The 26101-nt window shown below is 48.7% G+C and overlaps 1 protein-coding gene across 1 annotated transcript in view; it reads left to right on the forward strand.

Moving 5' to 3' along the window:
* MSL3 (MSL complex subunit 3) overlaps positions 1-20181 on the forward strand; it is a 52994-nt gene extending 32813 nt beyond the window's left edge. Inside the window, exon 13 of the mRNA XM_074992842.1 lies at positions 16480-20181. Coding sequence (XP_074848943.1) covers positions 16480-16579 — 100 coding nt within the window. The 3' untranslated portion in view covers positions 16580-20181. The remainder of the gene's footprint in view (positions 1-16479) is intronic.
* Positions 20182-26101: the final 5920 nt, after the last annotated feature.

Raw genomic sequence — 26101 nt, forward strand, 5'->3', positions numbered from 1 at the left:
GGAGAGCAAGCAGGAACTCTTTGTGGCACAGTGGGCAACCGAGGCCGTGCCGCACTGTGAGCAGCCAGATGTGGTCACATGTCGCCAGGTGCACCAGGACGGGGTGCACGTGCGGGAATCCCTCCGGGAGGCCTTTGCCTGGGGGCACCCGTGACCTGGCCCGGCTCACTCCATGCAACTCCCCCCGGCCCTCCCTGTTCTCACTGCTGCCCCACCAGCACCCCCCTTGCCATTCCCACCTAAGGCAGGACACACATCACCGTTAAATAAATTCAGCTGCTATTTTTGGAACACAAAGAACGTGTGATTTTTACGGTGGGGGCGGGGGTGAACTATTTACATGGGGGAGGTGGGGGGCCTCAATCCTCCATTGGAGTGGCTGGCTGGGAGTCACACCGGCCCCTGGAGCTGTGACTGCCCCGGGTCCAGGGACCACGGCGGGGTTGGGATGGGGCAGGTGGAACGGGGAGGTAGGGCTGGACCGGGGTATCTAGGGGCTCAGACTCATGGCGAGGAGCGAAGGGAGCCACAGACAGGCAGGGCTTGCCTGGCCACAGCCCGCGCGCCAGCTCCTGCTGATTGGCTGGGGTCATGTTGGCCGGGAGCAGAGCTGTAAGGGTGTGGCGGTGGGGGGGGGGGGGCAGGGACGAGGAGGGGACCAGGGAGGAAGGGTGGCCTGGGGCTGTGGTGGGTGCTGTGGGAAAGGCCATCCATGGGGTGGGCGGCTGGGCCGGGCGGTTGGTGACGGCTTGGGTCAGGGTGTCAGTCCCAGGCCACCTGCTCCATGGAGAGCCATTCCCGCAGCAAGCGGTTCTGCTCCCGCCATGCAGCCATGTCGGCTGCCGCCAGATCATCCACCCAACTGCGGCAGCAGCTCCTCCTACCACGGCGCCTGGTCCAGGGAGGCATTGCTGCCTCGCCCTCCTCTGCTGCTGCAGGGCTCCCGGGCACATCCAGGGGGCTGGGGTGGCTGGCAGATGCTGAGGCTGTGAAGACATAAGGGAAGAAGGTGGTGCCTTGTCAGTCATGAGCCTGGGTACTGTGGGCCAGGAGCCTTGTCCCCACCGTCATCCCACCCTGTTTGTGGTGAGGGGCTCTGGGATGGCCTGTCTTCTGTGGGGTCCGTCAATGCAGGGCCATTAGAGTGGCTGCCCCAGCCCTCCCAGGCTTCTGACCCTCATGGCAGCCCAGGGCCCCATGTGCCACCCCTCCTCCCACCCCTCCAGCAGCGATGACGACCATCCCCGGGTCCCTGGCCCATGGATGTGTTTCTGACGCAGCCAATACGAGCCTGGGGACCGCCCCCCCCATGACTGAGGCACCCCACACCTGGCCCTACCTGAGGGTTCCTCGGGTGATTTGGGGAGGCCCGGGTGGAGGTAGCCTGGCTAAGGTCCTCGGAGGGCTTAACAATGCACAGCAGTCCCTCGCTCCTGCTGCTGTTGTCCCAGTGCCAGCAGGTACTTCGGGGCCTGCAGTCATGGGGGCCATTGAGGGTCCTGGCTGGGGCTCTTCGCCATGCCCCCCTGCCTCCGCTGTGTCCGGGGTGTCGTCCTCTGGTGGTGCAGCCTCCCTAGGTCCCAGCAGCTGGTGGGGCTCCCTGAAGTAGGGGCAGGTGGCCAGCTCTGCCCCTGACTGCCTGGCTGAGCCCCTTGCTTGGGCATAGCCTTGCTGCAGCTGTCACTTTGAAGCAGACCTGGTCGGGGGTTTGGAGGGGGCGGCCCCTTGCGGCCAGGTTGCTGGTGAGGCAGGTGAAGGTGTCCTCATTTCTCTTCCATCCCTCCATCCTGAGGAGGATGTCCTCATTTCCCCAGACAGCCACCACGTCCCCGACTTCAGCTTCTAGCCAGAGGGTTCCCCTCCTCTTTGGGGGCTGCCCGGACCCTTTGTCTTCATGGGGATTCTGGGGGTCTTGGCTGCTAGCCATCCATCCGGCCACGGAGGGGTGTCACTTTCTGGGGGTGTTTGGGAGTGTCGTCTGGCCACCTCATGCTCCTACATCTGCCAGTACACTCTCAGCTTCCTGCTCAGGGTTTCTGCGTCTCTGCAGCTTTAAGGCACCCATAGCTGACAGCCACAGAGCTCTGGCTGCTGGTGGGAGGAGCTGGCTCTGTGGAGGACTTTACATTTTGAAATGGCAGGCAGGGAGCGGCTACACACATTTAATTTTGAAATGAACATTGCAGGGAGGCGTTATTCCCAACATGGGAGTGGAATAACGATTTCAAAATGAACGCCTTTTAATTTCGAAACGTGTGATTTCTGTGTAGTTGCTCTCCTCATTTCGAAATCGCCCCTCATTTAGAAATAATTTTCAAAATGAGCGGCTGTTGTGGCCATAGCCTTGGAGGGGCAGTAGAGACTAAGGAGTTTTGTCCCCTCTCTTTTCCCTGTGCTAGCCAGTGATGAAAATAGCTCACCAAAACATTTAGCTGGTGTCTAATCTGAGGGCTTCTGTGAGCTTTTGAGGCAAGTAATCCACCAAAGAGCATGGGACCCAGCAGGCCAGAGGAGGAGCTCTGTCGCACTTTGAACTATGAGTAAGATTATTTCCCCTTTAAGAAATAGGAGCTGAGTTCATTAGAGAGAAACAGCCTACTCACCTGAGGATAGATCGGTGAACGTCTCTGTGAGAAGTTGCACATTTCACAGCGTCAGGCTGAAGTTGTCTTTTTCCTTTAAAGTGTGGTTGATCAAAATATGGAGAAGTAGGCTGTCCATATCAATATATAACAGTATTGTCTTTAACTAGCAAGGGTAGACCAGGTGTAAGTAGTTTGCTATTATAGTGTTGGCATAAATCATGTTTAAATTTTATTTAAGAAAAGAATCAGTTAAATATTGTATGAGCCATATTGTAGACAGGGATTTAATCTCTGAATTTTAGAGACACAAATTTAGTGTTTAAATTTATGGTTTCACTTAAGTGTTTGGGCTATTGCAGTCTATCCTGGATTGAGAAGCTTTCTTTTGATATACCACTCTTGTCTGGAAGCTTATTTTATACTACATTTACTCTCAGCTTGGTGGATGTTTTAACTGTAATATTTCTTAGTCAAACTTCAGATTGCTTCTGGACATGATTTATTTCAGTTTTCCAGACTAGATATAGTAAGAAATACAGAAAATATATATAATCCTTTTTTTAAATTAAATGAACTCTGTACCTATTATGTTTAGCACAGTAGTCTTACAGACTTTAGTGAACATTTTTCATGTACCGTTGACGAAAGAATTTTAATGACAGAACTCTTTTTGGAAAATGTTTATATTAAAACTGGCACTCGAGTGAACACTGACCCTGTCCAGTCCTGAAATAGTTCAAAACACCATAAGGAAATAAAATTAGGTTGCCATTGAGGCTAGTGCTTAATTTGCAATTTCTTGCTTGTGATAATGAGAATAATCGATCAGTAATCTGTTCCAGTCCTACATTTTTATGATTCTATGCAGCTTGGTTGAAAGTGGTCGTGGAATGGCAGAATTCATGATTCGAAGGAATGGTAGGAAGGGAAACAGCAGAATAAAGGCAATGGATTTCAGGAAAGCAAAATTCAGCAAACTTGGGGACTTGGTAGGTAAGATCCCATGGGAAGCAATGGGAAAAACTTTCTGAGAGAATTGGCAGTTTTTCAGTGAGCCTGTTCTTGTTGCCTTAATATTAACTCTACCATTGCATTGGAAAGACAGGAAGTATGGTGAGAAACTACCCTGATTTAACTAGGAGATCTTAAATGATCTGAACCTCAAAAAAGACTCATACAAAAAGTGGAAATTAGGTCAAATTATGAAGGATGAATATAGTTAGAAAACTGAAACAAACGTAGGGACAAAATTAGAAAGGCCAAGGCATTCTACAGATACACTAAAAGCAAGAGGAAGACAAAAGTCTGGATAGATCCATTGCTCAACTAGAGGCGAGAGACTCTAACAGAGTGCAAATGTTCAAAACACTAAATGTGTTTTTTGTTGTGATTGGATGCCTAACACAGTGAATGCCAGTGAAATGGGGTAGGATCTGAGGTTAAAATAGGCAAAGAACAATTTTATAGTTATTTAGATAACAGGGCCTGGTGAAATACGTTCTCAAATGTTCAAGAAGCTTAATGAGGAAATATCTGAGCCATTAGCAGTTGTTTTTGGAAAATCACAGAAGATATGAGAGATTCCAGAGGACTGGAAGAACACAAATATAGGGCCACTCTACAAAGCAAATAAGGACAAACCAGGGAACTATAGAACATTCATCTTAATTTTTAGTACCTGAAAAGATAATGAAGAAAATAATTAAGTATTCATTTTGCAGCCACCTAGAAGATGAGATAAGTAACAGTCTGGATTGTTAAGAATAAGTCCTGTCAAAGAAAGCTGTTAGGTTGATTTGACAGGGTAACAAGCCTTGTTTATAGTGGGAAGCAGTAGATGTGGTGCATCATAAGTAAGGCTTTTGATACTGTCTTGCACGATTTTCTCATTAACAAACTAGGTAAATTATGGCTTTGTTAGAGCTATTGTAAGATGGATCCATGACTGGTTGAAAAGTCATTCCCAGAGAATAGTGACACAGGGATAACATTCAAGCTGGAAGAGCATCTAGAACTGGGTCCTGGCAAGTACCTCTGCTGACTGAGAAAGTTCACTAACAAGCTAAATATGAGTCAACATAGTGCTGTTTAGGGGCAGTGAGGTGTGAGTGTGTGTGTGGGAGGGTAAGGCAAGCATAATTCTGGGATGTATCCTCAGTGTTGTAAGCAAGACACAGAAATGATTCTTCTACTCTAGTCTGTGCCCTCAAGGCCTCAGTTAGAGTATCAAGTCTAGTCGTGGGCACCACATTTAAGGACAGAAGAGGATAAACTAGAGACAGTCCAGAGAAGAGCAGCAAACATGATTAAAGCTCTCAAAACCATGACCTATCAGGACATTGAGCACATTAAGCTTATTTAATCTGGGCAAGAGGGGTGTGTGTGTGTGTGGCGAAACAACATGTCAGGGTAGTTAAGCATTGGAACAAATTGTGTAGGGAGGTTGTGGAATCCCTACTGTTAGATATTTTTTAAGAATAGGCCAGACAAAACACCCATCAAGAATTGTCTTGTTGTTACTTAGTCCCACTTTAAGTGCAAGGGCCTGGACTGTTTGCCTCATTAGTTGTCTACACTTGCAGGAATGCAAATGAGGGAAATCAGAAATGCAAACAAAGCGTTGATTTAGATGTCTCACGCTTCATTTGCATAATGTTTTTGAAAGATTCTTTTGAAAGAAAGAAAGCAATGTAGATGGGGTTCTATTAAAAATAAACCCCATTTTTAAAAGACCCGTTATTCCTTGAAAAACAGTTAGGAATAAGGGTTCTTTCAAAAATGGAGTTTATTTTTGAAAGAACCTGGTCTGCACAGGTTTTTTCTTTTGAAAAGAGATTATAAAGCATGATATGTAAATAAGTGCTTCATTTGCATTTCTGATTTCCCTCATTTGCATTCCTCTTTTGAAAGAGGAATGCAAGTGTAGACACAGCTTTTGAGTCCTACACTTCCATATTTGGTGACATTGATGAGTAGTGTTGGTTGTTACATACACAGAACCAGGAAAAAAGGTGAAATTTTAGTATGACTTTCTTTCCCCATAACCTTCTGATGGGTAGCATAATCTATTAAAACCAGAAATTTTGGAATTATTTTGATGAACATTGTGCTCACATGACACTGGTTTCCATATAAGCACAGTTAATGAGGAGAACATATAATTTCTCTAGTATTTCATGTTCCAGGAATTCTCTGTAGTGGGACTTCAGAGTTCTGGAATGGGGCTGTGTAACTTCCCCAGCTCAAAGCTTTTCTGACTTAATGGCCATGTCTACACTTATGAAAAACTTCAAAAGGCCAAGCTAGTGACCAAATTGAAGAATATTGAATGAATACTGAGGAATATTGAAATGAGTATTCAGATCCTTATTAACATGCCATTGGCTGCAGCCCTTCGACAGTGCTGTGTTTCGCTCGCACATGACTCGTCTACACGTCAGCTGATAGGAATAAGGGGATTTTGATGTTTGCAGGTTCCTTTCGAAAAGGATCCCCATATAGACAAGTCGCATGCGAGTGAAACGTGGCACTTTTAAAAGTGCCGCGGCTGGCAGCATGCTAATGAGATGCTGAATATTCGTTTCAGCGCCTCATTAGTTTTCTTTGATTTGGCCATTATCATGGTGATTTTAAAGTTTTTTGTACATGTAGACATAGCCAATGTGTTCAAGATAGTGATGCTAGTGAAAGAACTCATTTTACTCACAACGTACAGTAGCCCGTACCACCTATGACAACTATCACAAACGTTCCTGCCAGAAACCGTGACTATAGTGTAAGAATTTTTCCCCCAATTATATTGTCTGTTTTTTTAAATAAAAATGTGCTATTGGGTTGCAAATTCCTTGGAGCAAGAGTCCGATTTCTGTCTGTGTTATGAGGCACTTTGTACACTGTGGGGGGGAGACCCCTGCCTGCAGTCTACATTTGGCCTGCAAGCTTTTCTTGATCCAGACCCTGGGGCTTGAGGCTTCCCTCCATAGCTTCAAGTCTAGCAGGCCAGAACAGGCAAGGCAGCACCGGATCCAGACCATGAGCTATGCCTTGCTCCTGACCCCTCCCTTTCAGACCCCACACCCCAAACTCTCCTGCACCCTTCCTCCCACCTAGACCTATACCCCCAGCTTTTTCCTGCAATGCCTCGCTCATATCCTCCACTTGCAGTCTGCTCCTGTACCCCCTCCCACGTAGACTCCCCCACTCTCAGCCCACTCATGCACCCCACTCTGGCCCAGATTACCTGTCCCCAGCCTGCTCCTGTACCCTCCCTCCCACCCAGACCTCATAGCTGTGCCCCCTACATTAGGGGACCACATGAGTGGGGCTGGTTTTTTTTTTTCTTCTTGCTTGTATGCCCCGTGACTTATTTATATATGGGTCTGTGGCCCCTGAGCTGAAAAAGATTCCCCTCCCCTATTGTACACCATTCTGATCTAGAGCAGCCACCTCAGTGATGAGGGTAAATTCACATTCTTACCTCCTACATTTTTTTTGTATCTGTCAGCCAAGGGTACTGATTGTAATCAGCCTTTCATGTTGTGAACTCTCTCTCCTGGAAATGGCCTTTCAGTCAAAACTTGAACAGCTTCCAGAAAGGTTATAGCAATTCAGCATTTCTCTTATTCACTCTTTTTCTTCTGTTTATTCATTAGGATTTAGAGAAAAGTATGTTAGAACTTTCTAAAACTACGCTTCTGAAAAGTTCAAACAAATTTACCTTGCTGAGTCCACATGTGGCTTTTCCGATTATAGGAAAAGGCTTTCCTACGAGTCAATAGCTTTTTCTGTTGGACGCTGATAATCTTATAAAAATTCTCAGTAAATCCTGTAGGCTGGTTATTTCACTGCATCTCTCAAAACTTAATTTTTTTAAAGCATCATACCTCCTTGTACCGCCAGTCTCAGACCTTCTGCATTATGACAGTAAAGAATTTTATTTCTTTTGATACTTTAGAGTGCTTTCCAAGCAGGGAGTCGGATCAATATTTGACAAAAGTATATAGGAGTTTAATCTTTTGAGACAAATGAGAAAAATGTAGTGTGTTGGATTTTCAGCAGAAAATAACCAGATGTTGCAGAAGATGTGACTGAAGGAAAAATGTCCACTGGATTCTGCAGTCATACTGTTTATAGGAGTGATGAATAATTTTGTTACTCATTGTAGCAGTTGGTTCTGATCACTAGACTGTGCTAATGTGCAGCTTATGTTGTGCAGTTAAGCTACTAGTAGTTTTATGAGAGTGTGTTAAGATTACAGATTTCAGATACTCAGTTAATAAATGTTGAGTGTCATATTTTAAGAAAAGATTTTTGCATCTGAGCTGGGAAGATGAGGCAAGCTGAAATATGGTGAAATAATTGCTGGTTAAAAGTGATTATCCAGCAAATATGAATAAATTTTGCCAGGAGCCTGGTTCTATTGTCATTCTTCATGGTGAGTGGTAATTTAATCATGATCAATAATCTCTTTAATTTTTGTGTAAAATCTCTGATTTCAAGAAAGTATTCCTATTCAGGACAGTAACTTATCGCAAGCTGAAAACCTTACCTGTTTCAGGACCTAAATATGGCAGAATCAGAAATCAAATGAGAATTGGAATTTTAATTAGACTGAACTCAGGATGGGATAAAGTTGCTTAAGTTTACACTCTGGAATAAGTCCCCCAAGTTGATGCCCCTCACAGATGCTCCCATTTTATTAATGCAACATGAATTTAATTTACCCTAGGATCTAACTCACAGGCTGTGTCTACAAGACAAACTTACTTCAAAGTAAGCTGCTACTTTGAAGTAGCATGCAGACAGTCTACGCACAGTTTCCCTTACTTCAAAGATAACTTCAAAGTCACTACTCCATTCTTAGGAATAGAGTAGTGGCTTACTTTGAAGTAAGGAGTCCACCAAGGAGGTGGCCCCCACTGGAGGAGGCTTTATGGTCCCTGCCTGCTGCCTTAAAGGAAGCAGCTCCCTGGCAACCACAGATAGGAAGCTGAGACCATGCCACAAGCAGGGGCCGCATGAGCTCCCACTCGGACTGTCCCTGCTCGAAGCACCAGCCCACCTCCACACCGCTGGCCACCATGGCAGTATGCCAGGACCTCCCTGCCCCTCCGGGGCCCTTGAATGAGGAGTGTGAGGGGACTCAGCACCTAGGCAAAGGCCGTGCTAGGAGGGGACCCTCATGGACTGAGGAAGAGGTGAAGGACCTCCTCACTCTGTGGGAGGAGGAGGAGGTCCTTTGGCAAACTGGCACTCAGCAGAGGAACGCAGAGGCCTTTGACTGGCTGGCCAGCAGCCTCGCGGCCCGAGGCCACCCCCACCGCACTGGCAGCAATGTCCGCATCAAAGTAAAAGAACTCCGCCAGACCTACCTCAAGGCGAGCAGTGTTGTCAGCTGGTCGAGGGCATGGCCTGTCCACTGCCCCCACTACCAGGAGCTGCACAGGCTCCTGGGGCCAAGGGAGGCTGCCACCCCAAAGCACATGGTGGACACTGCCACTCCACCCCCTGCAGACAGTGAGGACGAAGCAGACCCTTCCGGCACCACCAGTCCCCTGCGCAGGGAGCGGCCGACCGAGACCAATGCCGAGGGCTCCAGCAACAGGACCTTTGCCATCACCCTCCCATCCAGGATGCCCAGCTGAGCTTCCTCCAGCCTAGTCTCACCCGAGCCCCAGGAGGTCACAGCCGGTACATATGGGATGAGCGGAATGTAATCAGGGATAGGGGCAGGGCTTACCCAGAACAGCCCTGCAGCCCACGCACCTGGGGATGGGGTAGGGGAGGGAATGTGGGCTGACCTCGCCAAGCAGGAACCTCTGGGCACCCGGGATCCCACTGGGCTCACAGGCCATCAGGCAGCAGTGGAGCAGGGTGGGGGCCAGTGGAGTGGAGTGGGGGCCCCAGCCCCCCAGCTTTTTGATCCAGCACTTATGGGCCATCCCCTTATCCCCTCCTGTCTCCACAGGTCCATTGCCCCAGCCTGCATCCCGCTGTGGCTGCAGCAGGGCCTCCCACAAATGGAGGGAGTAAGGTAGGCAGCCGCCACCTGGGCAGTCATGTGGGAGATGACCGGGATGCTCTGGGGCTGGCTGACGTTGGAGTGGGATGTGTGGGTGTGGCTGGCCAGCAGCCTGGATGCTGTGGCCCAGGCCTTGGCTGCCCCATCTCGCGCCAGCCCAGCCTGCAGCTGCCCACCTCCTGGCAGACCTGTCACCATCCATCCAGCTGGATCTGGCTATGTGGCTGCTGACCTAAGGCAGGTGCACTTGGCTCAGCCCCAGTGGCACCCACCGCACACCCTGAGGAGGCCAAACCCATGGGAGACTGAACCTTTCCCCACCCTGCCCTCCTTCCAGTTCAGTCACCTCACCTAGCCCCCGCCTCCCTCCTGTGGACAGTCCCCCCGGTGCACTGTAATTAGTTTTACATGGTGTTCTGCCTTGGTTTTGCCAGACAAATTTATTCCCCTGATAGTAAAGTTTGATGTTCACTACCTAACTCTGTATCCCCAATGCTTGGTGGGAGAGTGGTGAGGCAGGGGAGCATGAGAGGTGGAGGAGTGAGGAGGGCTGGTGGTGCAGTATGTGGCTGGGAGAGTCAGGGCAGGCCCTGCATGAAGGCCTGGCACAAGGCCTTCCAGACCCTGACCCCATCCTTCTGTGCCACAGGGCAGTGGGCAGTTGCTCATACCTGGGTCCGTGGTCCAGCCCTGGATGAAGGGCTCCTGCCGGCCCTCCATGAGGTTGTGGAGGGCACAGCACGCAGCAATGACCGAGGGGACATTTGAGAAGCTGACATCCAGCCTGGTGAGGAGGCAGTGAAGCCTCCTCTTCAGCCTCCCAAACGCTTGCTGAACTGTGCCCCTGGCATGATTGAGGCAACCGTTAAAGGTGTCCTGGGCCAGCGTGGTTCATCTGGTATAGGGCCACATGAGCCATAGATGCAGAGGGTATGCACTGTCGGCCCTGGTGGAGAGGGGCATCATGATGTCCCTGATCAGGAGCTCCCACAGGGGGACATATGTGCCCTCCTGCATCTGGTGTCCTAGCCATGAATTCTGGAACACCCGGGCGTCATGAGCCTTGCCCAGCTGCCCAACATACATTTCCAGGAAATGGCCCTTCGCCTCCACCAAGGCCTGATGTACCACCGAGTGGTACCCCTTCTTGTTAATGTAGGCACCCCCACTGTGGTCTGGAGCCCCGATTGCCGCATGCATCCTGTCCAGAGCTCCGAAACAATTGGGGAAGTCCAGGTCCCTGAACCTGGCGAGGGCGGCGTTCATGTCCCCCGAGATCACGACTCGTGGCAGGAGCATCCTATTGATGGCTCGGAAGACCTGCTGGGGGGAGGGAGACACGTTCATGAATGGCAGACTGGGAAGCCCCCCTGCCCACGAGGGTCCCCCTTCCCTTGTTTGGTAGCCCTCGCGCCAGGATGGTCCATGGTGGGGGCTAGGCTTACATCAGTCATCACCGCTCCAACGGTGGCCTTGCTGACACCGAATTGATGGCCGATGGACCAGAGGCTGTTGGGGGTGTTGAGCGCTGGCTGCATCCATGTGTCTCAGTGCTGGAGGACTGGAGCGAGCCAGTGGTAGAGGTCTTCAAATGTCTGGCAGGTCATTCTGAACCCCAGACACCGCTTGTCGTCCCAGTCCTCCAGCACCAGCCGATCCCACACCTCGCCGGATTGGGATGGCTTACGGGAGGGGCAGCAGTGCCGTGGCCAGGGTCTGAAGGCTGGGTCCCAGGTGGGTCACCCGGCTACACCACTGGAAGATCAGGGCGGCCAGCAGGCTGGGGAGGACATCATCCTTGGGGAGGGTGGGAGTGGGTATGTCCCGCGGCTGTTCTCCCCAGCATGTGCTCTGTTGCTGTCTGCAGCCTGCCAACTTTGAGCATGCGCACGGTATGGGTGTTGGGAGGGGCCCTTTACAGGGTTGGCTGGCTGTGAGCTCAGAAGGGCTTTTCAGCCATGTGACCCCCTGGCTGCATCATTTCCTGACCCCTTACTTTGAAGTAGGGGCTGATTGTATGTAGACATTTAACTTCAAAATAGGTGGAAGCCTACTTCAAAGAAAGGGAGAATGCACTTTGTGTGGAGATGCTCTACTTTGAAGTTGCTTACTTCGAAGTAAGTAACTTTGAAGTTGTTTTGTAGTGTAGACATACCCTTAGTGTTGGAATCAAAGAGAAACTTGCTTTTATTAGAAACGTGTTTACCTGTTTTGTTTGTGGACAGCATATTTAATTGCTCTTTGATAAATTCAGAATTAGAGTTAATGAAGGTCTCTTAATAGTTGAGCTCTATTTAAGTACAGGTTGAAATTCTCTTGTCTGGCACCCTTGGGATCTGACTGATGCCGGACAAAGGGAGGTCAATGTTTTCTAGTACGTTACCTACACTACCACTGCTTCCTGGGCTGTTGGAAGAAATTTAAGGGTAAATTACAGCTAAATAACAGTACAGAGCACTGAGAGCCAGGACTAGCAGTTGTAAACAAACTTTCTGGGACTGTGGAAAACTTGGCCACACCCGTGGTAAGTGGTCATCTAGCTAACTAAAATTATGCTGCATTACGGATGTTGCTGCATAAGAGAGTTCCAGATTAGAGAGTATCAATGTGTACTTAATACAAACTATTTACTCAATCACCCTATCCCAGGGACAGAAGGAAAGCTTCTCCAAGTCCAGTAATACTTTATCATTCAGCATTCCACGCTTTTAAAAAAGGCTGTATTTATAGTAGCCTTTTTGTATTTTCTCTATAGTAAAACAGATTGCATAGTTCAGTGTTTCTCAGTGCGGGTATGTGTACCCATAGGGTATGCAAGAGAGATCCGGGGGGTACATGTGCTGGAGCCGTGTGCAGCTCTTTGAGCAGTAAAATGCTTGGAGCCACGAGACTGCTGTGTGCTGCTCTGTGCACACATCCCTCCCCAGTGCTTGGAGGGACAAGCATGTAGCAGTGGCAGCAGCAGCTCTGATGAGTCTCTGGCATTGGATTACAGCAGAGGTTGGGATGTGTGCGTGGCTCTGGAGGAGTGATGTGGGGATTGAGTTAAGTGGGGGAGCTAGGGGTGCGTGGATCTGGAGCAGGGGAGGAGGATTGGGTTGAAGTGGGGAACTGGCAGTGCTTGGCTCTGGAGTATTATGCTTGTTATCTGAAGTATCTGGTAAGATTACTATTTGTACAATTTTAGTTCAGCATTTATAATTACAGCTGAAAGGGTTTAAAATGGACCAATTTTCATTGTGAAAACAAAGAATAAAATTGCAGATTTGGAAGAAGTTAGTACACTCATCCCTCTTTAAACGAGTACTTCATTTACAAGTACTCACGTAAACGAGGGACACATACGTCCCCTAGTTCACTCTGAGTGAACTCCCCCCTGCTAATACGAGCTTTACCCCCTTCCCCGTGGCTCCAACCGCCCTAGTCTGACACCCCCCCGCGGCCCCACAGCCCCAAACCATGGCAGCCTGAAGCCTCTGCCGGCTCCGTGGCTGGACCCTCACCGCTTGGGACCCCTCCCCGCCAGCTGTATCCCCTGCAGGCCCCGCAGCCTAACCCCACGGCTGCCTGTACACCCTGCAGCCTGACACCCCCACCAGCCCCGCGGCCAGGCACCCGACTCCACCACCTGTACCCCCATGGCCAGACCCCACCACTGCCTGTACTCCCCATGGCCAGACTGCCTGCACCCTGACACCCCTGCCAGCTCTGCGGTCAGGCCCCGCTGCCGCCTCTAACCCCCCACAGCCCTGTGCCCAGACCCTGTGCTGCTGCCTGTACACCCCCATGGCCCAACTCCTTCTGCCACCTGTAACCCCCACAGCCAGACCCTCCCCACTGACTTTGCAGCCCCAAACCACGGCAGCCAGACCATCTTACCAGCCACAGCCGCCAATCCCCCCGCGCCAGCCCCAAACCATGGCAGCCTGAACCCCGCCCCCAACCCGCCACCAGATTTTAACCCTCCAACCTGCTCACAACCCCAGACTACCCCCAGCCTTTAACCCTCCCCAACCCAAGGTTCACTCACCTTTCAAAAGCAGCATCACCTGCTGCCACTCTTCCTGTAGTTAGGAGACCTGGGAACCTATCCGAGACTTTTACATCTAATTTAGGAGGAGTTTAGTGTCCCTCTTGCAAGTTTCTGCCTACAAGCAGAAAGTTGGGAACCAATTGTACTTGTATAATGAGGGATGAGTGTACACAGGAAATCTTATCAGAAACATTAATTTAATTGTGGCCCCTCAGCAGTTTGAAACCTAGGTTTAAACATTTGATTTCTTCCAAACAAGCTCAAATTTCACATTAATTGAAATTTTTCTTTCAATTTCATTGATCAATATTCCTTGATACTTTCATAAATATATTTACATATGTATGAATAAAAAATTGGACTACTTTCATGTTCATCTTTTTTTTTTTAATTTATCTTCTTTGCACAATCATAAGTGCAATGGCAAATTTATTCCCATAGGCAATTTCTTCCAACTAACTAGTTACAATTAAGTTGTTTAAACAAGTATGTTGCGATGGTAGAAAAAAGATTTGCATGTCCTGAAAATTGTGGGTACTAAGGGGAACTCTTTTTTTTTTTTTTTTTTTTTTTTAAATAAAAGTTTGAGAAACGCTGACATAGTTCATATGACTGACACTTTTGTGTGGAATTTTTTTAAATGGACTTTTATAAAAGAATGCCATTGTGTGTCCTTTAAAAGTTGTATAAAGTCTTTTCTAAGTTTATCCCATTGCACATGCAGTCAGAATGTCACCTACACTGTCTACTGCTCCACTGAGGTGGTGTGGTGGAGACATAGATTACTCAAATCTTGATAACTTTGTAGAGTTCTGGTCCGATATTAGTTTTTATCCAGTAATAAATGTTGCAACTATTTTGATTCATCTTGGCAACCACTAAAATACTGTACTGTAAAACTCCATTTATAGTCATTCTAGAATATCTTCATTTTCTTTGTTTGTGGAAAAACAATCTTTTATTCTTTCAAAACTAGGTACATGAGGAACCACCACCGTTTCTGTGAACAGCAAGCTGTGATAATACAGCTTTAACTGTGCTGAACCACTTAATGTATATAATTTCTTAATCTCAGTTGAGGCCAATTTTCACAGAAGTATTCAGTTCTCCTCTATTTATATGTGTGTTTCTGCTTGATGCTAACCTGCTACTTACTGAGCAAAATCGCCTGATAGCTTTTGCAGGAACCGGTATAAAACCAGCAGAATGTGCATATTATATTGCATATGGAAAGCTAAGCTAAAAACTGGAGTGTATAGACAAGTATTCACAAGTTAGGACATGCTAGAATGAAGATTGACCTTCAATTTGTCCCTTATACACATGCATTTTGATATTCTTCTCCAGCATCAGTCTGTGATGGCCTCTGGAATCTGTGCTTTAAAAACACAATTTTCTTGCTCAAATATATTAATGCCAGAGTTAAGGTAACTTGGCTATTTGAGAGTTCTTGTAATGTAGTTTTCTGTATGTAGCTTCCCAAACAATTCACTTCCCCCCTCCCCTGCCCAAAGCACAATTCTGTCATGTGGAAATGTGTTGCAGCCCTACCTCCTCATCTTGGCCTGTAAAATTGTCCAATTGCCAGCCTCACTCTTGGCTTTCTGTAATTAAGAGCTATGAAAATGAATGAAATTTCATAGTATGGCAGAGCCCACACTAAACACCTAATGATCAAAGTAATGTTAATTATGTAAAATATCTATCACTTAATGCTTTCATTATATGTATTTGTATAAATATTTACATAGTTGTCTTGCTTATGCAAAATCCAAATATAACACATTTGATATTCTGGTTTGCATAAAATGTTAAGTAAAGGCAAGCGTGGAGTACACCTTTGCATGGTTGCTGTAGTCTGTTTTTATTTAAGATAAAATATAAACTTATGATCTTTTATTTCCATTTGTATTCCTATTTAAATTTTCATCGCCTTGTGTGTAGAATCTTCTTTTTCAGTGTTCTTTGTTGCCTCAGTTTGATTTATACATAAGATTAAAAAAAAATACTTATTCAAGGGAGCATAGTGAGATTGGAGAAACATTTAGGACTTTTTGTACATTACAAATAAGGAATGATTTAATCCCAGAGGTCACGGCAATCACAGATTCTGTGCCCTGAACAGGCCTCTTTGTGGTCTTCAGCTGTCACCACCTGAAACTGGGGCTGGACTGTTTACTTCTACCCTGCAACTGGGACGAGATGGCTAGAATCTTTTGTTGCTAACAATAAAAACAGCACCCCAAAACTTGCACCCTAGCCAGTTGTCTGGCCTTAAATTTGGTGCTGTGTGTTACTGATAAGGCAGTGTACATGTGAAGTAAGTATCTATGAAAGGAAGAGGGCAATGGTTGCTTTCTGGCGGAGGGGAGATTTAAGGGTGTAAGTTACCCTATGTTCCATTTGAAATAAATATGAGTGCAAATATTTACTTAGGTCACAGCTTTTGTTTGCTACAGGTGAAGCAAACAAAACACTTCCACATCATCCCCATTTTTCATATCCTTTTTTCCTGAAACTTGTTTTGCATTGAACTTTTCCATATATAGCTGCTATCATAGCTTGTGTGTGTGTGTGACTGGAGAAAACTCTTCAATCTACTTTAAAGTAAAGTATAAAAGGAAGGGTGTGTGTGTGTGTGTGTGTGTGTGTGTGTGTGTGTGTGTGTGTTAAGACTTCAGCACCTTTTACACATTGAAAAGTATGCATAAAGGACTGTGTACCTCAGCATAGGCTTTGCTAAGTTTTAAAATGTTTTGAGAGTTGCACCACCTGTTTTACTGCATCTTTAAGTCTTTTTTGTTCTTTATCTGATTTGAACCTATTGTGTGCTTTTTCAGGTTCCTTGCCGAGTACCATGATGACTTCTTTCCAGAGTCTGCTTACGTAGCTGCATGTGAAGCTTACTATACCACCAAGAATCCTCGGGCAATCTACTGAAACTTCCAGTGAACAGTACATTTACTGTACATAGCCCATGGCATTGCTGCTTTGCCTCATAGCTATGAGATGAAGACATAATGGAATTTGAATGTCCTTTTTCATATAGGAAAAAGGAAGTCAGTTCTATGACTGCTGGATTCGTCAGATGAGATGAACAACTTCTTGTTTCAGAGCTTTGCAAATATTGCATTCTGAATTGCTCCAAGTGTTGCATGTAAGCTTCACTCCTAGATGTAAGAGAGATTTCTAATCCATAGGACTGCATATAGTTCTTATTAAGAAATGTGTGTTGGGAAGCAGGTGCATTAGCAGTGGGACATTTGCGTGGAAATAAATACCTCATGCTGTCTTTCATTTTAACATGGACAGTTTTCAGCATGAAAAGTAAAACTGGCTTCACTCTTGTGCAAGGAGAATGACTGGCATCCTGTGGATTTCGTGTCACACACAAAACTCACACTTTGTTTTGTGAAATGGTCATGGCGGTAAAGAAAGAAGAAATGAAGAATTCCATAGCTGTTTTATTGGCATCATCTCTGCCTCAAGAGAGTAGTTTTCTGTGGCTTAATGACAAATGTTGCTTGCTTTTTGTTTAAAAAGAAATTAGTCTTTTTCCCATAGTAGGTTGCCACAGTTATGAGTACAGACCTCACCAGTGATTCATCTTATTTACCATGTTGGTAAACGATGCCTAAAAGCATCAAAGAACAGGATGTTCTTCACAGGTTCTCAGAGAATAAGCATAGAATGAATAAAGTGACAGCAATTACTCTGACAAACTTTTTCTCTTAATAAAGAAACAGTGGTTGGTAGCTGAAGGTGTGATATTTGGGTGGATGAGCTCAAATGTGGGGGGTTGTTTGGGCTTTCATAGAATATTTTCACTAAATATTACCATGTAGAGAATAGGGAGTGGGAGTAGCGACTGTAAAAATGGCCCCTTTTTAATGTTCACTTCTTTCTGTCCATAAAGCAGAAGCACATCTTACATTTACACTGGCCAGTTTTAATCTTTTGCACTGCAAAAACTCGTGCAGCTGTGAAAAGGAGCTGGATTCTGCAATTCTGCTGAGTGCTTCACAGTCATTCCTGTATTTATCCTTAAAACTCTCCTGTGAAGTAGAGAAGTACAGATATCCCCTTTTTGCTGATGAGGAATCTGAAGCACAGAGAGGCAAATGACTTGCCCAAAGACACAGGAAACCTGAGCAGAAAACTTAACCTAGGTTTCCAGAATCCTGGACTAGTGCACAAACCACTGTCCAGTGTTCCTTCCGGGGAAGCACCTCAATTACAGAAAGATTTCCTGTGAATTCTGCAGCCAAAATCCCACTTGAACTTTCAGATCTTGGAGTTAGTAAAACCATCTCTTTACATTTAAATCACAAATGTATTCTGTAAGAAATAACCCAGACCTGAAGAAGAGGTCCATGTAAGCTTGAAAGCGTCTTTCTCACCCCCAAAAGAAGTTGGGCCAATTAAATATATTGCTTCATTCTTGTTTATCACTCTATATCCTGGGAACAACACTGCTGCAATAGCACTGAATTATCAGTTGGAGTCACTTGACAAGAACTGAAGACATGTTAAAGCCATTGAACTGAAAAGATAGAGATGATCTTGGTTTTAGTGAACGAGATTCTGGAAAAGGAAGAGGTTCTTAACATCAGGGTAGTTGCACTTAGCTTGCATCAATACCGAATTGAAATTTAGAGGTCCTAATTTCTAAAGATAAATCTATTGGTGCTGCTGTTCTTTTTTATTGTATTCCTTTACCACCCAGTTTTCCAGGCTATAGTGTCTATTCCAAAACTGTAGACATTCTGAATTTACAGTATAAACTGAGTAGTTCACAATCCTTTTTAATGTGGGACGCTCCTAAACTTGATACAGCATGCAAAAAATACCATTCAAATATTAATAAATATATAGCAAGACTTGAAGCTTAGAATATTGATGAAACGGCATCCTTCATCCTCCCTATTGTGGCAGAGTGTTGCAGTGCATATGATGGAAAAAAAATTGACCTATCGATGCCTGAGTATAAGCAGATTGAGAGCAGAATTTAAACCTTTATTGTACAGTTAAGTTTAACTTTAAATGTGACATTTTGTGCATGCCACTTAGTTATTAATATATAGTTTGCTCAGTTGAGAAGTCAAAATGATTCTTCAGATCTATTTAATTTCAAGTTGGAATCTGAGAATCCAGACAGTTCTGTTTTAGCCATATCTTGAACAATGTATTCCGCTGAGTTTACTTGTGCATACAGAAGGATATAACATTGTTTATTTTGAGTGCAGACTTATTTTTGTTGGCAAATTATGGAGCTATGATGTGGAAGTCTGAAGAGCAGTGAGATAAGAAGTCACATTTTTAGTGTTTTTTTTTTTTTTTAAACTGTAATTGCAGGTTTGAAAAACATCACCTCCAAACAGCAGTCTGGCTGTATTTTAGAGGAATGTTATCATTTTGAGATCTAATCAATTTTAAAACCTTAAAACTAGTTTCAGATACAGCACAGACTCTAAAGTCTTTCTTCTAAGGTTGGCAGTCTCATCAATTTTCTTACTTTTGTATGTAGTTTTCTGGTGTGATGTGTGCAAGACCAGGTAACAATGTTTGGTTACTCTTTGAAACATCATATTAGCACTTAGTGCAGATGCAGTTCATTGTTTTTATGTTATATATGCTAAAGACTCATTTGTGTAGCCACATGGGAATTATGCAAATAACTACACCAGTATAATTACGCAGGTATAGTGAATATACATATTAGATTGTTACCAGTTAATGGTGGTACATTTTCCAGGGTCATCAAGGCCCAGTGCTCCTGCCTAGGGTAGATGTTCAATATCTGTATTTAATCCTGTTTTAAATGTATTTGGGTGACTCTCTTACTTAGTGCTAAGTGGTGTTTCGAACAAGGCTGGCTAACTTAATTTAAAAAACAAACCAACCAGCCTTTTATGTAATCTACCTGAGGTCTGAGTGGAAACTGAAATTGGCTAGACAGTAATGCTTTCAAAAGTTCAGTATAAATTAAAAAAAGAAAAGCCAATGAAAACAACAAACCCAATATCATTCAATTTTATTTGTAATACTAGTGTTTTTTTTTTCTTTTAATCCCTAGTAGGTTTAAAAAATCTACAGAAATGTGATACATTTAAAGTTTGACCTTTTAACATCCTGTACTCTGGTTTCTTATTACATTTCATGTGTATAATGTCATGCATTATTTGCAGTTGGTCCCTCTGATTTTATTGTGGTGCAGTATTGATAAATACTTCTCAGTACTTCATTGCATATTTCTGCTCTACATTTTGGGCTTTTGCACTGTCACCAGTTGTTGGGTGTGTCACAGAAGGAAAGTTATACAATTATGAACAAGTGTTGCCTTCCATGCCCCAATCTAGTGAGATTATTCTAAATACAGAGTTAAATGTTTCAGAGCAGAACAAAAATGCTTAAAGTAGAAAAGGGAGAAGAAAAGCTGGTTTTTAAGCACTTTTTGCTGGTCATGTTGGGAATTCTTTTGTAACAAAATGCGTGAAAATGGGTTGTAAATACACTTTTTGAAGAGTAGAAGTAAAACTAATTTTTAAACATGTTCTTTGTCTACCTGAAATTAATTTTTTCCTCTTGTCTTTAAGATGGTGTTGGATGTGTAGCATTAAAAGTTATGAGGAGAAACCTAAAACTTCCATATGAAGGGGAGTCACCAGTTAATAAAACAGTATTTGTATTATAGTAATACCTTCAGCAAGGATCCTATTGCCTAGGTGCTGTACGAGGACAGATTGTAAACTCTTTCAGGGGCAGGGACTGTGAGCGTGCCCACTCTCAGCACTTCAGTTAGAGCACTTACTAGATCCATACATGAGGATTCTTCTTTAGCCGCATCTACACGTGCCGGCTACTTCGAAGTAGCCGCGTCAACTTTGAAATAGCACCCGCCACGTCTACACGTGGCGAGCGCTATTTCGAAGTTGACATCAACGTAAGGCGGCGAGACATCAAAGTCGCTATCCCCATCAGGGGATGGGAATAGCGCCCTACTTCGACGTTGAACGTCGAAGTAGGGCACGTGTAGCCAATTCTCGTCCCGCAACATCAAAAGAGCGGGGTCCGCCATGGTGGCCATCAGCTGAGGGGTTGAGAGACGCTCTCTCCAGCCCCTGAGCTCTATGGTCGCCGCGTGCAGCGACCCCTTAAAGCTCCCTGCCCCCTGCCTTCCTGTGCAGGAAGCTGAGAGCGCTTGCAGGCAGCAGCAGTAACGTACAGCTAGCCTGCACACCTCCCTGGAGCCCCAAGACACCCCCCGCTGCGATGGCCGCCTGCCACCCCCCCAGGCGCCCCCAGGGCACCCCCCCAAGGGGAGCCAGGGCTCCCAACCTGGCAGCCAGCCTGGGAAAAGGCAGCGGGGCCCCTCCTGGACGGAGGCCGAGATCCGGTACCTGCTGGGGCTCTGGAGCGAGGAGGAGGTGCTCCAGGTAATGGGGAGCAAGAGGCGGAACGCGGATGCGTTCGCTCAGCTGGCCGAGGGCCTGGCCCCCTGGGGTCACCCTGCCTGCACTCCTGACCACGTCAGGAGTAAGGTTAAGGAGCTGCGGCAGGGTTACCCCAGGGCCTGGGATGCGGCCAGCCGATCTGGGGCCGACCCCGCCACTTGCCCCTTTTACAGGGAGCTCAGGTCCATCCTGGGCCCCTGTTACGCCTCCTCCCCACCGGCCACTCTTGACACCTCGGCCGACGACCCCCAGCAGGCCCCGGAGGCGGAGTCCGCCCCAGAGGCAAGCCCCGCACCCCAGGGCCCCCCCAGGAGCCCACCCCGGGATGCCGGAGGAGGAGGAGGGGGAATCCTCCTCCAGCGATGGGGGGCTGCGGATCATTCTGCTGTCCTGGAGCTCCAGCAGGGCGTCCGCCCAGAGGGTGTCCCCTGACCGTGGGAGCGGACTGTCAGGTATGTCGTCCCCCCCCCGCCCCGGTGCACACCCCAGGGGTTGAGGGGCGGGGACAAGAGACATGACCATGGCCCCAAGGACAGCAGTGGCATGTCCCTCAGAAGAGTGCATCAGCCCCTGCCTCCCCAGCAGGACAGTGCCATGCCCCATCCCTGGGGATGGGGGGAGTGGAACCTAGGGTTCCCTGGGGGTGGGGGGGGGACACCCAGCAGCAGCAGCAGCAGCAGCAGCAGCATCTCCCGGGGACGGGGATGGGGATGGGGATGGGGAGCCAGCAGCAGGAGGGGTGGGGGGACAAGGGCCACGGCTCGGGGGCCACACTAACGGCTGTCTCCACTCTTCTTCCCCCCCCGTGTTCTGCAGCTGCACCATCGGAGGGCCCGGAGAGCGCCGGCAAGGTGTCAGTGGTCCCGGAGAGCCCACCGGGGCCATTGCTGCAGGCCATCCCCTCGGCGGAGCACCAACCAGCCCCAGGGCAGGGCCGACGGCAGAGCCACCACCATCCGAGGACGACGACGGACCCCCAGCTGCTCACGACCCTCCGGCGGCAGCTGGAGGTGTTGGAGCGGTGCCTGCAGGTGGACAAGCAGCGGCTGGAATTGCAGGAGCGGGCACTGGCCTGGCGCCGGGAGGCATGGGGGGCCTTTATGCGCATTTTTGAGTGCATAGCGGACTACCTGGCCCCCCCATGCCGTGCCGCCCTGCCCGCTGCTCCAACCACTGCTCCGACTGCCGTCCCACCACTGTCCGCCACCCCGGGGCCTTCCACCGAGGGGGACCTGGGGCCTGCTGACACCCGCCGGCCATACCTACCAGTTCGCCCGGTCCCCAGCCAGCTTCGACCAGGGCTGAGGCTGAGGTGAGGGTCGTGCCCGCCATCCCCAGGCGCCGGACAGTAGGGGGTGCGGGGCCCAGGACGTGCCCCCGCCCCCTTTGTACATATCCCCCATCATACAATATTTGTGTATATAGTTTGTGTTAGACCCCTGTTCTTTTATGGTACCTGCCCTACCATGTAAATAGTTCCCCCCTTTTGTTCTCACTAATATATATACACACACACACACACACAGACAGACAGACAGACAGACAGAGAGAGAGAGAGAGAGAGAGAGAGAGTTAGTATTTTAATATAAGAGAAATCACTGTTTTGTTTGGGTTTCAAAAACAACAGGTCTATTTTTATTTGCAAGAAAAGTGGGGGGTGTGCTCTTGGGTGCTCTGGGGTGTGGGCGTGGGGGCAGGGAGTGTTGTGGAGGATGGGGGGTGCAGTCGGGGGCCTGCTAGTGTTCACCCCATGGCCTGGTCAAAATGGGCCCACAGGGCCTCCCGGACCCGGATCCCCTTGGGGTCCACCTGGCGACTGGGGGCAGCGGGTGGCTGCATGTCAGCCCTGCCAGCCTCCACAGCCCAGCCCTGAAAGAAGGCCTTCCCCTTGCTCTCGATCAGGTTGTGGAGTGCGCTGCACGTGCCCACAATCTGGGGGATGTTGGTGGGGCCTGCATCAAGGCGGGTGAGGCAACACCTCCAGCGCCCTTTGAGGCGGCCAAAAGTGCGCTCCACCACCTGGTGCGCATGGTTCAGGCGCTGGTTGAAGCGCTTCTGGCTGGCTGACAGATGGCCTGTGTAAGGGTGCATGAGCCAGGGCCGGAGGGGGTATGCTGCGTCTGCGACGACGCAGAGGGGCATGGTGGTGTCCCCCACAGGGATCTCCCACTGGGGGATGTAGGTCCCTGCCTCCAGCCGGCGGCACAGGCCCGAATTCCTGAACACCTGGGTGTCGTGGGTGCTGCCAGGCCAGCCAACATAAATGTCCAGGAAGCGGCCCTGGCTGTCCACCAAGGCCCAGAGGACCACCGAATGGTATCCCTTCCTGTTCAGGAAGCATCCTCTGCTGTGCTCTGGAGCACGGATGGGGATATGGGTCCCATCCAGAGCCCCAAAGCAATTTGGGAAGCCCAGGGTGGCAAACCCCGCGATGGCGGCATCCGGGTCCCCAAGCCACACGAGCCTGTGGAGGAGCAGGGCATTGATGGCGCAGACGACCTGCAGGGGAAGGACATGGGAGAGCACCAGTGAGGGGTGTGCAGGGTGTGTCTGGCCCTCCCCAGGGCTCCCCCTCCTCCCCGTGGGTCCTCTTACCTCCATGAGGACAGCCCCAATGGTGGCCTTGCCCACGCCAAACTGCTGCCCCACGGATCGGTAGCTGTCTGGAGTGGCCAGCTTCCAGACAGCGATGCTGACCCGTTTCTCGACGCTGAGGGCACGCTGCATGGCAGTGTCCTGGTGCCTCAGTGCAGGGGTGAGCCACTGGCAGAGCTCCAGGAATGTGTTTCAGCTCATGCGAAAGTTCTGGAGCCAGCACTCATTGTCCCACTCGCCGAGCACCAGCCGCTCCCACCAGTCGGTGCTCATGGGGTAGCGCCACAGCCGGCGGTGGATGGGGGGCGGAGGACAACAGGGTCTGGGGCTGCTTCCTCCTCCCCTGGGGGCAGCTCCTCTTCTTCTGTGACTAAAAGGTGATCAGCTGCCTCCTGCATAGCATTGAGCAGGTCAAGCACTGCTCCAGCAGGGGCGGCTGTGTGGACCTCTGGCGGCGTCTGCTGCTGCTGCTGCTGGGGGTCCATACTGCTGCGACGGGTGTGCGTGCCTGTGGCTCTGCAGACCGCGTGCTGTGCAGGCTGTGTGAGTCTGGGAGGGGCCCTTTAAGGGAGCAGCTAGCTGTTGCCCTGGAAGTGCTAGTCTGCCCTGTGACTCTGTCTGCAGCTGTTCCTGGCACCCTTATTTCGACGTGGGCCACTTTGGCGTGTAGATGCTCCCCTGCAGCGCCTACTTCAATGTGGTGCTGCCCAACGTCGACGTTGAACGTCGATGGCACCAGACCTGGAGGATGTGTAGACGCTATTCATTGAAATAGCTTATTTCGATGTCGCATACACATGTAGACGTAGCTTTTGAGTGATAGCTTGTGCATTCCAAGCTGGGTGTGTGCTGGCACATGCCCAGTTGCCAGAAGCTTTTTGCCCCAGCCAGTAGCCATAGGGTTGGTGTGGCACCCCCTGGAGTGGCAACAATATGACAACCAATGTATGCCACTTCTGATGCACCCCCCTCAGTTCCTTCTCACTGCACCGCCAGTTGTTGGCACTTTTACCTTTCTCTACTCAACTTATTAGCTAGTAACCTGTCTTCCTAGTGTAAATATTTTTAAGTGCATGTAAATAGTTCTGTCATCTTAACTGATAGCCAAGGTGGGGCTTTCTGTCCCTCTTGGCATTGGGGAACGCCTGGCTCCCCAGGCTTTGACTTGTTCCAAGTGTGGCAGATGGGTGCCCAAGAGCGACCCCACCCCCCGCATTCAGCTTGTTCAACTTGCTTGTGGGGAGGGACACTTGTGTGACTGTTGCTTGATTTGCAAGGCCCTTAAGCCGAGGCCTTTGAAAGATGGGGCCCAGCACCCCAAAGTCCTTTTGATGGAAATGGCACTTCAGCCCCAGGAGTCCCCAGTGGGAATGGGGAGGGGCACATCTTTGGTGCAGAGTTCAGTGGTGCCATCCACCACAGAGCTGACTAAGGGTTCCCAGCACCGGGAACGGGTGCAGGCACCGTTGCCCTCTCAGTGCCATAGGAGTCAATCTCCAGTGCCGAAGAAGAGGAGGCATGAGAAACAGGTTGCCAATGCAAAGCGCAGGAGCCACAAGTCCATGGTGCTGTTGCGCCCTGCTGAGGCACAGGAGGTGTGTACGTTGAAGCTGGTGTGGAGCGGGAGCTCACATTCTCTGGACTTGCCCTCAGTGCCAGAGGTATTTAGAGCAGCCCGAGGCCTTTTACGGATGACGGTACAATCTATGGGGGACTGGCACCATAGCACTGAGACAGGAACATCCAGAGCATGTGAACGTGATACTGGCGCCAATTCTGGCACTGACTTCTATGCCGGCACTGACACCACATACAGTGCCGAGCGCTCCAGTGCTGTCCCATCAGGGAGTGATGGTGGGCCAGTGTCAGGTGCCCTTTGCTCCAGTGCACGCATCATTGTTGACACGGTTGTCACTGGCATTCGACACCAGTGGCTCTGCCATGGTGTTCGGCTTCTGAGACGGCATCAGAGTCGGACTCTTTCTACTCAAGCTCTGGCTGGAGCGGGAGCACGAGTGTGTTGCACCCCAGCCATCGCAGGCACCAGAGTTGCTGTTTGGACAATACAGTTTGGTCTCCAGCTTCACCAGTCGCACAGCAGTGGCCCTTTTGGATCCTGTGGGCCTTTCATGAAGCACAGCCCCAGGGCGCAGGAGTAATATCCAGGGTGCTGGGGGCCCAACGGGTCCCACCATTGGCATTGCTGTGTGCCCTGCAACCAGAACAGCCGCAGGACCTGGCGAATATCTCAGAGCCACCTGCTTCCATATTGTCATCAGCCCCATGACACTAGGGCTGGATTCCCAGTGGTGCCTTTCCTGCTGGTGCCAGAAATCCAGAGACCAGCCTTGGCACCTGATCCAGCCCAAGGACAAGAACTTACGCTGGCACCATATCAGCCATCAGCCACGGG

This window comes from Carettochelys insculpta, chromosome 1 (genome assembly GCF_033958435.1).
Source record: "Carettochelys insculpta isolate YL-2023 chromosome 1, ASM3395843v1, whole genome shotgun sequence".
In the NCBI taxonomy this organism is placed as follows: Eukaryota; Metazoa; Chordata; order Testudines; family Carettochelyidae; genus Carettochelys; species Carettochelys insculpta.